The sequence below is a fragment of the Papaver somniferum genome, chromosome 11, assembly GCF_003573695.1.
Source record: "Papaver somniferum cultivar HN1 chromosome 11, ASM357369v1, whole genome shotgun sequence".
Taxonomy (NCBI): domain Eukaryota; kingdom Viridiplantae; phylum Streptophyta; class Magnoliopsida; order Ranunculales; family Papaveraceae; genus Papaver; species Papaver somniferum.
The window spans coordinates 81,961,740-81,975,420 of NC_039368.1; the positions used below are offsets into that span (position 1 = coordinate 81,961,740).

Sequence of the window (13,681 nt, forward strand, 5' to 3'; positions counted from 1 at the left end):
CGATAGGTTGCTTCTTAGAAGACCAAGAAATAGGAGAACCACCAAAAAACACAGTGAAGACACTGGTAGATCGTCTATCATCAGGATTTCATGCCCAGTCAGAGTCTGAGTATGATGACAAAACTAGCAGACCTTGTTTAAGCACAATCCCAAAATCTAGAGTGACTTTGAGGTATCTCAGTATTATCTTTGCGGCTACAAGGTGCACTGTAGTAGGTTGGCTCATATGTTGACAGACTTGATTCACAATATAACAAGTTTATGGCCTAGTCCAAGTCACATATTGAAGAGCACCAACAAGAGATCTGTAATCTGAGGCATCAAGAGATCACCATCATGTTTGTTTATCTTAGTGTCAGCAATGTCTGGAGAAGAACAAGGCTTAGCATCCAGCATATTTGTTCTTTTTAAGAGATCATACTTAGTTTGAGATAGATGCATTGCAGTTGCACTTCTTTTAATTTCCAAGCCCAAGAAGTAGTGAATATCCCCTAAGTCCTTAACTGGAAAAGATGCATAAAGTTGAGATATAACCTGATTATAAGCAGCAACTGAGGAGCCAGTGATGAGGATATCATCAATAGATAAGAATTATGATTATAACTGACCCATGCTTGAAAGTGAATAGAGAAGTATCAGCTTGTGAAGCCTCAAAACCAAGAGAAATAAGGCACTCCATGAGCTTTTCATACCATGCTCTTGGAGCCTGTTTAAGACCATAAATGGACTTATGAAGTCTGCATATATAATCTGGTTTGTCAGGATCTTCAAAACCTGGAGGCTGAGTCATATAAACAACCTCTTTGGGATCCCCATGAAGAAAAGCATTGCTAATGTCAAGTTGTTTAACAAGCCAGTTGTTATGAACATCAAGGGCTAAAGCAAGTCTAATAGTGGTTGGTTTAGCAACTGGACTAAAGGTTTCTTCATAGTCTACACCTTCTTGCTAATGATAGCCTTTTGCAACAAGTATGGACTTTAATCTATCAACGGTACCATCAGGATTATGTTTAATTTTGAACACCCATTTGCATCCAACTAAGTTTTGTGAAGGATGAGGAGGTTCAAGAGTCCAAGTGCCATCATTTTGAAGAGTTGTACATTCAATGACTAGAGATTTGAGCCATTTAGGATGTCTTTTTGTCAGAACAACATTTTTTGGAACAAAATCTTCTGATGAAGCAAGTAAAAAAGTAGGTATTGGATATTTAGATGAAAATAAATCCTTAGGTGGTTTTGGTTTAAAAATACCTCTTTTTCCCCTTGTAGTCATTGAATGAGTATTAATGGATCTCTAGACAATGATGGTGTAGTTGATGAAGAGGAAGTATCAATAGTGGAAAGATTATTTGGTACTGTGAGAGAAGTAATAGGAGGAACATCATTAGTAGAAGAGTATTCTTGAACTGGGCTAGTAACTGGTGAATATACATCATGAGAAGTACTTGTAGGTGAGACAATCTCTGGAGATGAAGTATTACTTGGAGCAGTAACTGTTTAAGTTGCAGAAGTGTTATTTGAGCTATTTGTGAAATCCTGTGAATGCAACTGAGAGCTTTGAGAAGTAATATTTGATACGTTTGAGATTTGTTGAGTGAAAGCAGGAAAATATGTTTTATTGAAGGTGACATGTCTTGAGATGAACACTCTGCCAGAACAAGGTTCAAGACATCTATAACCTTTCTGAGATAAAGAGTATCCAATGAAAATACATAGTTTACTTCTAGGCTCCAATTTGGAGTGTGTATAAGGCTTAAGCCATGGATATCATGCACACCCAAAATCTCTCAAAGAAGAATAGTTTGGATTTGTCCCATAAAGCTTCTCATATGGAGATTTGGAAGATATTGAAGCAGTTGGCAGTCTGTTGATTAAGTAATTAGTTGTTTGTAGAGCATCTACCCAGTAACAATCTTGTAAATTTGACTGAATAAGCAAATTTCTACAGATACCAAGTAAATGCTTGTGTTTACTTTCAGCAACTTCATTCTGCTCAGGAGTATATGCACAACAACAATGGTGTTCAACACCATGAAGAGTTAGATATTTTTTAAGTTCATTGTTGATGAATTCTCCCCCTCCATCAGTCCTAATAACTTTGATCTTCAAATCAAAATAGTTCTCAGCTTGTAATTTAAAGTTATTGAAGATAGTTATGAAATCTGACTTTCTTATTAATGGAAATACCCAATAATACTTGTTGTAATCATCTATGATGTTACAATAGTAAGTAAATATATTACAAGAAATAGCAAGACAAGGTCCCCAAAGATCCATGTGCAATAATTGAAATAGTTGTGTGGATTCTAAACTAGAAATGGAAAGGGGAGCTTATGAGCTCTTCCTAACTGACAGTCTTTAGAAACAAAAAACTTAAAGATAGACATAGAACTAATGGGAAATAGATGACTAATTCTCTGCATTGACTGAAAAGATGGATGTCCAAGCCTTTGGTGAAGGAGATGTGGTGAAACTTGAACTGCAGATAGGGTCGTAAATAGATGAGGTGAGTCCACCGAAGTTGGAGATGAATTTGTTGTGGATGCTAGGTGAATATGCTATAATCCATTACTACTTTGCCCTTGGAAAATATTCCTCCCACATTTGAGATCCTTCACAAAGAAGTTGTCACCCTCAAATGTTATACTGTAGTTATTAGCTTTTGTAAACTTGTGAACTGACAGTAATGTATGAGATGCTGACGGAACATGAAATATAGTAGGTAGTTGAACATAATTAGAGTGTAGAAATTTGGTAGAATTACTTATTTCAGAGATTGGCATACCTTCACCATTAACAGTGGTGATTTGTTCACTTCCACTATAAAAATGAAAATCCTGTAAATCTAATGCATCTGAAGTAATATGAGCAGTGGCACCTGAGTCACAATACCATGGATTGTCTCCAAGAACATCAGCTGAAGCCATCATAACATGAATATTTAGTGGAATTGTCCGTCCTTGATAAGCAAAGTTCATGCACTGATCGCATTCAATAGCAGAATGACCAAACTTGAAGCAGATTTGACAAGTAGGTCTATGAGGTCTCACACCAGATGTAGAAGAACTCGAAGTAGTTGGTAATGGAGATGGATTTGGTGGTGGAGTAAAAGGATTTGTGGCATAGTTTCTCATAGAAAAGTGAGATGCTGAAGGTGTAGAAGGATATGAGTAGTGAGGTCTAAATTGTGGTCTCGATGAGTAGTTAGGTCTTGATTTTGTGAGGTACCTTAGTAAAACTTGATTCCATGTTGAATCAAGAGAAGAAATTGAAATTTTCAGAAGCTTTGTTTTGCAGGTTTAATGGCGGAAGAAAGAAAAAGGTTATCAGGCCCAGATCGTCTCTGATACCATAGAGAAATGAATGGATAAGAATGATCAATCTTACACACTCAAACACAGAGAGACTCAGGCCTCGTATAGAAGGTTGAGATCGTTTACAGGACAGGCTATCAAAGAGAGACAGTTAGACTTGACTGACAGGTAAGCAAGAAATGTACGGAACTGTATGGATATAACCTATAATACATATCTCAGGTAAACTACGCTAAAGGCACACAATGAAAGATTAATACAGACATGAAGAGAGTAACACACTCGTACTACCTTTTACACTCAGGCTCAGGTCAGACCGCGGGCTTGGTTCATTTTTTAATTAGATCCTACGTTGATTTTTTTTCCTAAAGTTCCGAAGTAGACTTTAGGACATGTTAAGATATGCGACTCTATAGGACAAATTAGTTCCAGAGATTTTAGATGAGGTTGAATGTACGTTGGTGCACTAAGTCCCACATTGTAACCGTGATGAAAACCGCTTTTGTAACCGGTTCGTACATTTAGGTTTTGCTAAGCATAACCTCGATTCCAACGGTTGGCTGCCTCTATGAACCTAAATCAAATGGAAAATGCACATGGAAGAAAATACAGCTACAGTAGTCTTACCATGCTGATATTTTTTAGGTATCATTGTCGGCATAAAAATTTCTACTCGTGCATTGTTTGGTGAGTAATCTAAAATATTGTAAGCTACGCTCTTTTGAAAGATTAGTAGCTCCTCACAGCTCCATTATACGGTGCAATATATGTCAACAGCTAGCGGTGCACTCAGAAAAGGGGTCGAACAGAATTGTGCTGAGAAATTCATATAGAGCAAAACCGATATTCAAGCTTTCTAAGTTAACTTTGTTAAGCCGACTCATTGACCTGGTCAATCTTGTGGTTATATGGTTGGGCCCAAAACGGATTTGGGTATAATTCTGCAACAAACCCGATGACTGACCCAAGACCCATGCATGCACTTCCTAGTTCTACTTCCGTAACAAACCCGATAACAAGAGCGATTCCACAGTCATGCATCAGAGCTGTATTAGAGATTAAAGCTAGTTCTCTGTCTGTCTCGATCGATTTGATTGCTAGCTTGATTTCAAAAAAGTCGGTAGCAAAGAGGGTGGCTGGGTGGTGATTAGCAAACGGACAACGATACCAACGGGACTAATAAGCAAAGTATAGGCTGTACTGCAGTGAATTCGTGGTCGATGGGAAATGAGGATTTTCATGCCTTGCTCTAATCCGTTTTTGGTTTATTGTTATTCATAAATAATTTATATTAAAGAAAATAAAAATAAAAATTTAAATACTAATCAGAATCCTACTACAACTTCAAAAAAACAGAAAAGAAAAAGAATCCTGAACGAACATAAACACCTGCTGTCAAGAATAAATACTTTTTGTTATTACAATGGTACTGTTATTTGTTTCGTTGCTTTCTCCTTGCTGGTTGTTTTTCAAATTTTACGTGCACAGTGGATCGTTTACTCGGCGGTAAAGCTCTACTTTGCTATCGCTTCTTTTTTATTTCCTTCGACTTTTATCTCCATAATTTTGGTTTATCTTTCCTTGCATGTTTATGTAACATCCTGTTAGCTAGTACTTCTTGTTTTTCTTTGCGTTGCAACATATGGATGGTGAAAAAAGGGATTTTTATCCGGGGGAATCATCTCAAGAGAAGTACTGCGACAATGATAGCTCCTATGGGTGCTCGCTCGGAAGAAACAACAGGTAAATAGTTCTCTTAATAAAGTTAAACAATTCTTTTTTATGAATTTAAGATAATTTGTGGATGGATAATAACTCAATATTTTTACGCTAACACCATGCTTAAAGACCCCTTGTTGTGGACGGGGGCAGTACATTACATATGCGCAAGTAAGGTTGCATATGGTCAGAAATTCAGAATCACACTTGCACTATAGATTCTCACTCTTAGACTGTTTATCAAAAGTTAAAGGTTAGGGATGCTTTAGATAGATTAAGTAACAGATTTTTTTACTTTTTTTTGTTTTTTTTTTTGATCGGGGGAATGGTGTGTCGCGTAAATAAAATGGAAAACAACCATGCATTATGTTACTTGGTCATACAAAATACATTAAAATTCAAAAATCCTAGAAATTAGTTTGTTTGTTTTCTACAACACCCTAGAATTTAGCTTATGGGTGAAAGTTAAATTTCCCAAATTTATACAAGGTCGTGTTTGGAGCTTATGGGTGCCGCGTTAGTACAAGTATGGCAAAGCACGCACAGCATACTGCAAGTCATATGTTAAGTAACTTGGTTTTAGTTGCATTAACCATCGTAATCATATTTTTGTTTGTTTTCATACCAATGCAGAATCCATGCAGAGGGATCCTCATCCTCGGCAGCTACACAGGTACACGCACCTGCACCGGAATTAGCACAACCCTATCGCGAACCTGGTTGGATATTTCGACCCAATGATTTTGAGATGGTTAAATATTTTCTTCCTTGGAAATCTTCTAATCAACAAATACCATATTATCCAATACAAGAAGCAAATATATATCACTGTGATCCTTTCAAACTCTTAGGTATGTCCGTCTACTTCTACATATTCTATATGGAGATACATGTAATGCATTCTGTTTCTGTATTAAGGTATATACACTGATGGCTTTGTATTTGTTGCTATGTGTCCATACAGACGATTACAGGGAACATGCCGTAGATGGAAAAGATTGGTACTTTTTCACAACTAGAGAAAGAAAATATCCAAATGGGGACCGACCAAGACGCGATACCGACGGTGGTATGGGATATTGGAGAGCTGCCGGGGAATTTCATAATATTCTTGATACAGATGGAGAAACTCAGATTGGTGTTAAATATACACTAGATTATTACATAGGGAAGCAAAGTGATACCAATCCAGTAAAAACTAATATCAAAATGCATGAGTATGTCCTGGAAACAAAAGATAACAGTCATGCTGAAACTAGAAAGAGAAATAAGGAGTCTAAAGATGGCAATAACAAGAAGAGGAAGAAAGTCGACGAAAAAAGTCCAAAGCCGGTAAGTATTTGAGAGTTTATGTGTATTATTAGTATATTATTTTTGAATTTTCAAGTGATTTAGCTCTTCTTATTCTTTCATCTTTCTCAATGCAGTTTCATGCGCTGGCACTGTGTAAGATTTATATTAATAGCAGCGAGTTGCAAGAACCTGCAGAGGTAGAAGCAAATCCAGAACCAAACATAGAAGCGAATCCAGAACCGCCCATCGTCAATATAGATTCTGCTGCTGGCCCTGCTGGTGATGAAATTTTTATAGATATCAATGAATTATTTCCAGAATATGGGATGGAATTACCAGTTCCACAACCCGACCTTGATCAGGTCATGACGTGGATTCGGTGATTCTTTCTCACTTCTCATGACCCCCAATGTGATGACTTGGTAATTGATAACCACTTGAGATGCAATATGCAGAATTTCATTTAATTAAGTAAAATCATGAATTTGATTTTAAGTAAATATATGGAATATTGATCACCAATATTTTGATAGACACTTGAAAGTTCAGTGGCTCCAAGAGGAGTTCAGTAATATTGTGCTTGTTACGCTCTTTTAAAAGATTAGTAGCTCCATTTGGATGCAGTTAATGTCAACAAATAGTCGTGCATTTAGAAACGGGGCCACACAAACTTTATATATAGCGCAAAACTGATATGCAGGCTATCTAAGTTAACTTTGTTAAACCAAAAACGATATCACAACTTATCAACTAGCTAAACACTGTATATAAGTTTCAAGGAGCTACTAATTAAATCAGTCAAACTCATTAACCTGGTGAATCTACGTGGTTGGGCCTAAAACGACTTGGACATTTTGATTTGGGGTATAATTCTGTGACCAATCCAAATTAAATGACTAACCCAAGACCAATGGCAACACAAAAGAACAGTTCCCCCATGAAGATTGTGTATGGGAGGGATACCAAACTAACAAGAGTAACACTATGCATCCGAGCAATAGATAGTCGTTTGTACCCATTTTTTTTTTTTTGGCACAAAACACAATTGATTTCACCTTACGACGGTGTTGAATATGGTAAAGACATGAAATAAATATATATAATGGAGACTGCGAATTTAATGTGTTTCCACGAATTATGCCTAAATCCACAAAGAAATCCTCTGGAATAGATATCTTATCGACTACGATAATACAATAGTTTTTATTCCCTTTTAGGGGTTCTTGATAAATTTTTATGTGTATTTTCATTTTTCGAAGCCCCCTTTTTAGGTTCAGATCCCTTCTATTTATACAATTTGAATGTGAGATGAACCTTGAATTTGAGAAGAACTCGATTTGTGATAATCTGGAGGAAAAGATATAATTTGGAACTTACTAGAGCTTTAAGCAACAACTTGGTCAGCAAGCAATCCATAAACCTCTTGAACTTTTTTTTAGGAATTCACATTAAATCGGTAGAAACGCGCAAAACTGTCCTATGGGCAATAGATTTGGCCGCCGGGCCTTCAATTCGACCAGTGAGTTGAATTTGACTGACAAGCGTTGAATTTTTGTTGTTGACTACATATTGACTGTAGCCGTCAAGCTTTGAATGGAGAGATTTATGGGCATGCTGCGATGGTAGTTTGGATGGCAGACTGGTTGGCATCACGGCTGACAACATGAATGGTAAACTGCCTGTCAGCACGGCTAGAAAATTAAATAATAGACTGGCTGCCAGCATGACTGGATAACAAGCTCGATGGATAAATAGACCGGACTAGGAGAATCTAGTCACGCGCAAAGCTGGGTGAATCGTGCCGGCCGAACTTGACCGGTGAAGTATGCCGGACAAACTGGACCGATGGACCGGGGCGGGCGACTTAGGTATTGACTCCGTTGATATTTACTTCGACAATTGACCAATAATTGACTTTTACAGTTTATTGACTGTTGACTTTGATTGTCGGCCGATAATTGACATTATGGTAACCCGACAGTTGACTTTATGACATCCTGGGCAGTCCTGGTAAACTGATGACGGACTTGAATGACAGCCGAGTAGTAATCTAAACAACAATTTACCATTGATGTGGTAATTTTATTCTTGGTATAAACAGTGGTGTAGGTAATAAGCTAGTTCTCTAGTACTGGCTCGATTTGATTGACAATTTTGATTTCGAAGAAATCGACCACAAAGAGGGTGGTTATTGAGTCATCTCAAGATAAGCATCTGACAATGATAATAGCTCTTATGAGTGCTCTTCTAAAGAAACAACTAGTAAATAATTCCCTCAATTAGAGTTAAGCAAAAGGTGATTGAATTTGAGATATTTCGCGGATGGATAATAGCTCCTTAATATGGTTCCATTGCTCGTAATTGGAAGGAAATAAGAGATTGTAACTTTAAATTTACATCCCCACACGGCTAAGGTAGAATAAACTCTTATGTGAATCTTATCGTAGAGATCACATTCTTCACTCTTTGTTCGTAACTGGTTAAGAGGAAAAAATTTTGTTGATGGTTATTTTTCTGCAAAAAGTAATGACTCATGATTCTTCTAAAATCTAAGACCATTATTTTAACTTCTTCGTTAGTAACTGTAAGGAGCAAGGAAAATATTGGATAAATTTTTTTATGTCCAAGAATATCTTCTCTTGTATAGAGAAAGGTCGTTCACGTTGTTTTCTTTGGGAATGAAATCAAATGCGGGAGCGCTCAATTTTGAACTCGTGCTTAATTAATACTCCCTCCGTTTCTGGAAAAAAGATATTTTCACTTTTTCAATTTGGCCTATTTTTAGGCTAAAATGAAAAAGTAAAAATATCTATTTTCCAAAAATAGAGGAAATATATCTTTGTGGGGGAGTGAGTCTGCGGATTATGGAAAAGATTTGTGCCTATAAATTCTTTTCCTTGTGAAGATGCTAAGTTGCAAAACTTAGTAGAATCGATCAAAGGATGGTATGTTATATTTAGTCTTGATAATATTTCGGGGAGTAGTTCATTACGATCCCTTTGCCACTACCTTTGCGAGTTTTTGAAAAAAATGGAGAGATTATTTGGTAGCATTAAACTAAGACGTATGGGTTTCGGGAGAAATGTCTAAGGGGGTGTGAATTATTTGTGATAGGGAAACTACTAATCTAGAAAAAAAGGCAAGTAAAGACTAAGGGATATAACATATTACTGTAGTTTTTCTTCGTAGTTTCGGTAGACTTGAAGTAGGTTAAAATACTATACACTGGGATAACAATTTGAGGAGATGGACCATTAATTATAAATGCTCCAAGTTGAGCATTCTCATGAGTTGTTATCAATCTACGAATCCACAACAATAAAGGTGTTAAAACGATCATATGCAAAATTATAGAAGAACCTGAACAAGGAAGAATTCAAGGAGATGAAGATTCAAGAAATCGAGAAGCATTATAGATATTGAACTAAAAGTTTGTTTTTATTTGAATTCATATATAATTGATAGTTTTATTACTAAAATTGACAAATGGGGAGATTGTTAGAGCGTCGCTTGGTCGAACTCACATGCATTGGTTTAATCTTTTTGTTAATGTTTATTGCACAAAAATATATCTTGATTTATAGTCTACTAAGGTCGATCTCGGACTAGGATTAGACCATGGTAGTTTGAATATCAGAATTCACCAAACACTTTCGAAGATTGAAGACTGGAGACCAGTGGGGACATTTGGGAGAACTTCATCAACAAAGTATGTGAACCAGACATATTTATTCAATATTTCTACCATTCTATCATCTGAGACTTTGGTATAATTTGATTAATTACAATTAAGAAATTTTGAGTTTAAGCATGTTCCTGATTAACCTCGAAATATGATTCAAGTAATATTTGTTCATCGATTTTTAGAATTTTTGGTTAGAGAAATTTTGTTGTTTAAGAACTAGTTTGCCTATATTGATCTTTTAAGTACAACAACTATTTTTTGATTCGCTAACCCTGTTCATGAACTAGTCATTTTTTGGTATGCTCTTAAAAGCAAGAGTTGTTAAAAAATTAGCATGTCTGTTATTGGTACGACCAGTATGGACAATCGTTGTGCTTCGGTTACGAATGCAGAAAGTGTTACTTCCTTGAGAGAGTATACACCGTTCATTTGATCGACCAATAGTTTTGAGTCTCCTCTTATCTCTAGGGGCATAGCCCCTGCTTGCTTTGCCAATGATAACCCTAGTAAGAAGGCCTCGTATTCTTCCAAGTTGTTATCGCAGTGGAAATCCAGTTTGAATCAATGTGAGAAGACTTCAACGGATGGGGATACTAATAGCACGCCCGCTCCACCAATATCATTGCTAGGAGTGGCAGATCCATCAAAGTACATAAACCATATTTCTTCTTTAATAATCGAAATTTCTGGAAACTCACCTGGCACGTCTTCAAGTAGCATTGTGATGTCTTCCCCTGGAAAGGCAGTGAGTAAGTATACAACTTATTGACCCTTGATTGCTTTGGGTGAGACATATTTTATGTAAAAATCTGACATCTGGGGCAACCACTTTGCAGGTCTCCCTATCAAAGCCGGTTTTGATAGTAAAAAGTTATGGGATCAGCTTTAGCAATGAGTATGACTCTGTTTTATAGAAGATAATTTCTGAACTTCTGGGTTGCATTAACTAATGATAAGCATGCTCTTTTATCCTTAGGGTACTGGATTTCAGTGTCTCTCATTGTATGACTAAAGTAGTAGATCGGATGTTCGACGCCTTTTTCATCTTCTTGAGAAAGGAGAGCTCCGACGGCAACATCAGTATAAGCTGTGTAGAGTATCAACGGTCTTACTTGCACCTGGGATTTCATGATAGCATGTTATAATAGTATCTACTGGATTCTTTGGAAAGCATCTTGTTGGACGGTCGTCCCACGAAATTTGCTCCCTTCTTCAGCAGAGGAGTAAATGAAGCAATAAGTTGAGCTAACTCCGGAATGAAACATCGAATGTAATCTACCTTTCCCGTAAAGCTCTGAAGCTCTTTCACATTGTGTATAGGAGGCATGGTGGAAATTCCTTTAGTCTTGTCTAGGTAAACTTTGATCCCTTCATCGGTGACTTGAAAACTTAAAAAATTTCCAGAGAAAACACCGAATGCACATTTCAGAAGATTCAATATTATCAGTTTGTATTTTATGCACTCTCTAAGAGTACTTGTCTCAAGACATATATATGGGATGCTCGAGTCTTCGGATTGACAACCACGTCATCAACATAGTCTTATACTTGTTTATGCATATGAAATATAGCAGTCATGGCTCGTTGATAGGTGGCACCCGCATTCCTCAATCTGAAAGGCATCACAGTATAATGAAAGTTCCTAATGGGAGTCCTGAATGTATTTTTATTTGAATCGTGTTCATACATCTTGATCTGGATGTAACCATCCATAAATGAGGACATGTTGTGACCACTTGTTGCATCGACGAGCATGTCAATGTTGGTTAAAGAAAAGTCATCCTTCGGACAATATTTGTTCAGGTTTCTAAATCTGCACAACATCGGATTTGACCATTTTTCTTCTTGACTGGGACAATATTTGCTAGCCACGTCGGATGTTGAATGGGTTTGATGAGTCCCGCTGCCAGTAGTTTCTGAACTTCAACTTTGATTTATTCCTCAACTTCATACCTGAATTTCCTGAACGATTATTTGACAGGTTTGGATTCGGGAGTGATGTGTAAGTGATGAGTGAATAACTTGTCGTCCAGACCAGGCATTTACTTTTATGTCCAAGCAAAGATACCGTGATACTCCTTCAGCAAGCTTATCAATCTTGATCGTTCTTCTGATGATGGGGAGAAACTGATCAGGATCGGTCTCATATCTTCCTTTGTTCCGATGTTGATTTTATCAAGATCATCAGTGGCAGAGTCAGTGTCATCTTGTAGTTGTCGTGGGTCATCCTGGATTTTTTCTTCAGACGATTGTCCGTTATGACAAGACTCTTCAGGGTGGGACATGTTTCATCGATCTCCCCTGTTAATTTCTAATCTCTGCGCTAGAGATATATGATTTTCCCTTATATATCATAGATAGTTACTAAGTTGGATCCGCTCTTACTATGATAAGGAACTGAGACTTGAGCTTGATGACGGTTGAGCGTCTTGGAAGGTAGCTTGGAAGGTCTGACATCATTTGTTGGGGATGATAATTTGTCAGCTTTCTCGATGGACACCCAACTTGAGAGAGGGGTACTGTAGATCCTGCTTGGTGGTTCAGGGATGCTTTTTCAGCGTCATAAGCCGGGGCATAAGGAGATGATGAAGCCGCAATGCAGACGATCTTGTTATTGAGCAGAGCTTTCATGTATTGATGATATGTAGAGGGGACGAATTTATTATCATAGAGCAACGGTCGTGCGAGTATCATATGATAGTCAGGCTCTTTCTCAATCACGTGAAATTTTATTATTGACTGAATGGGTTCCACTTTCAGATCTACATATGTGTATCCTTATGTATGGATCTGGCTTCCTTCGAAACATGTCATCAAGATGGGATGGTGAACGATCTTGCTTTGTGGGACCTTGGTTGCCCTGAGAGTCTTGATGGTAAATAACATTGATAGAAGCACCTGTATCGACAAGAGCCCATCTGAATTCAAAGTCTTTGATAAAAGCAGTCTCGTACAAAGATCGGCCATGTCCTTCCTCTGCCGTTCGGTCTTCTTCGGTGAAAGTGATATTCACACCATGGATATTTCATCGACTGCTGGAGATTATGGAGTTAGTTGCACATTAGATGATATTTGGTTGAGTGCAACAAAAGTGTTCTTGCGCTGATCTCTGGAGAAGCGTATGAGTTCACATAAAATTTCGATCAGGCGTGTGGCTTATTGATCCAGCGGTTTCTCATACGTAACTTTCAATGTAAGGAAGATCATCAGTTGAGGAATTCGCCCTTAGTGCCGGAAGTTCTAGAGCAGAGGCTTTAAGTATGTTAAATATGATGTTAACCTTACGAAGAAGTTAAGTATGTTGTTTATTCTCTTTATAATCAGGTACATGTTCCTAATGTGAATTCCATGTACTCGTCCCAACTCGATCAAGGTTGGGATTTGTTAAATGCATATTTTGCATATATATAATGTTGAATCCGTGCTAGTAATTGCTTAGTTTCTTGCAAATTATTGTATACTACGTTTGTTTTATCTTATTTATGTTTTGCTAGGTGAATCATCCAAAAGAAGCGAATTGGCACTTATGTGCAATAAAAGAAGTTAGCCCCAAGCGGAGAAGGACCAAAGACCAAGTGGAACTCATCCAAATTGAGGAGTTCTTGCTGTCATCTCGAAGAGGATGAAAAGACGAAGCCAACGGTGAAAGAGTGGAGTCAATCCAACATCG

The 13,681-nt window shown here is 37.3% G+C and overlaps 1 protein-coding gene across 1 annotated transcript; it reads left to right on the top strand.

Annotated features, from left to right (window-relative positions):
* The first annotated feature begins 3,363 nt into the window (after positions 1-3,363).
* LOC113324680 (NAC domain-containing protein 105-like) lies at positions 3,364-10,900 on the top strand. The gene is made up of 6 exons (XM_026572978.1): positions 3,364-3,482; positions 5,667-5,884; positions 5,998-6,365; positions 6,461-6,705; positions 10,480-10,760; positions 10,848-10,900. The coding sequence occupies exons 1-6, from the start codon at positions 3,364-3,366 to the stop codon at positions 10,898-10,900; spliced, it is 1,284 nt and encodes a 427-aa protein (XP_026428763.1).
* Positions 10,901-13,681: the final 2,781 nt, after the last annotated feature.

What these genes read in the sequence shown, in the direction of transcription:
- LOC113324680 (XM_026572978.1), top strand. Translation starts at nt 3,364, where the DNA reads ATGGATAAGAATGATCAATCTTACACACTCAAACACAGAGAGACTCAG. An exon ending in TGATCCTTTCAAACTCTTAG is followed by an intron (nt 5,885 to 5,997) that starts GTATGTCCGTCT and finishes GTGTCCATACAG; the next exon opens with ACGATTACAGGGAACATGCC. An exon ending in TTCCCCTGGAAAGGCAGTGA is followed by an intron (nt 10,761 to 10,847) that starts GTAAGTATACAA and finishes ACCACTTTGCAG; the next exon opens with GTCTCCCTATCAAAGCCGGT.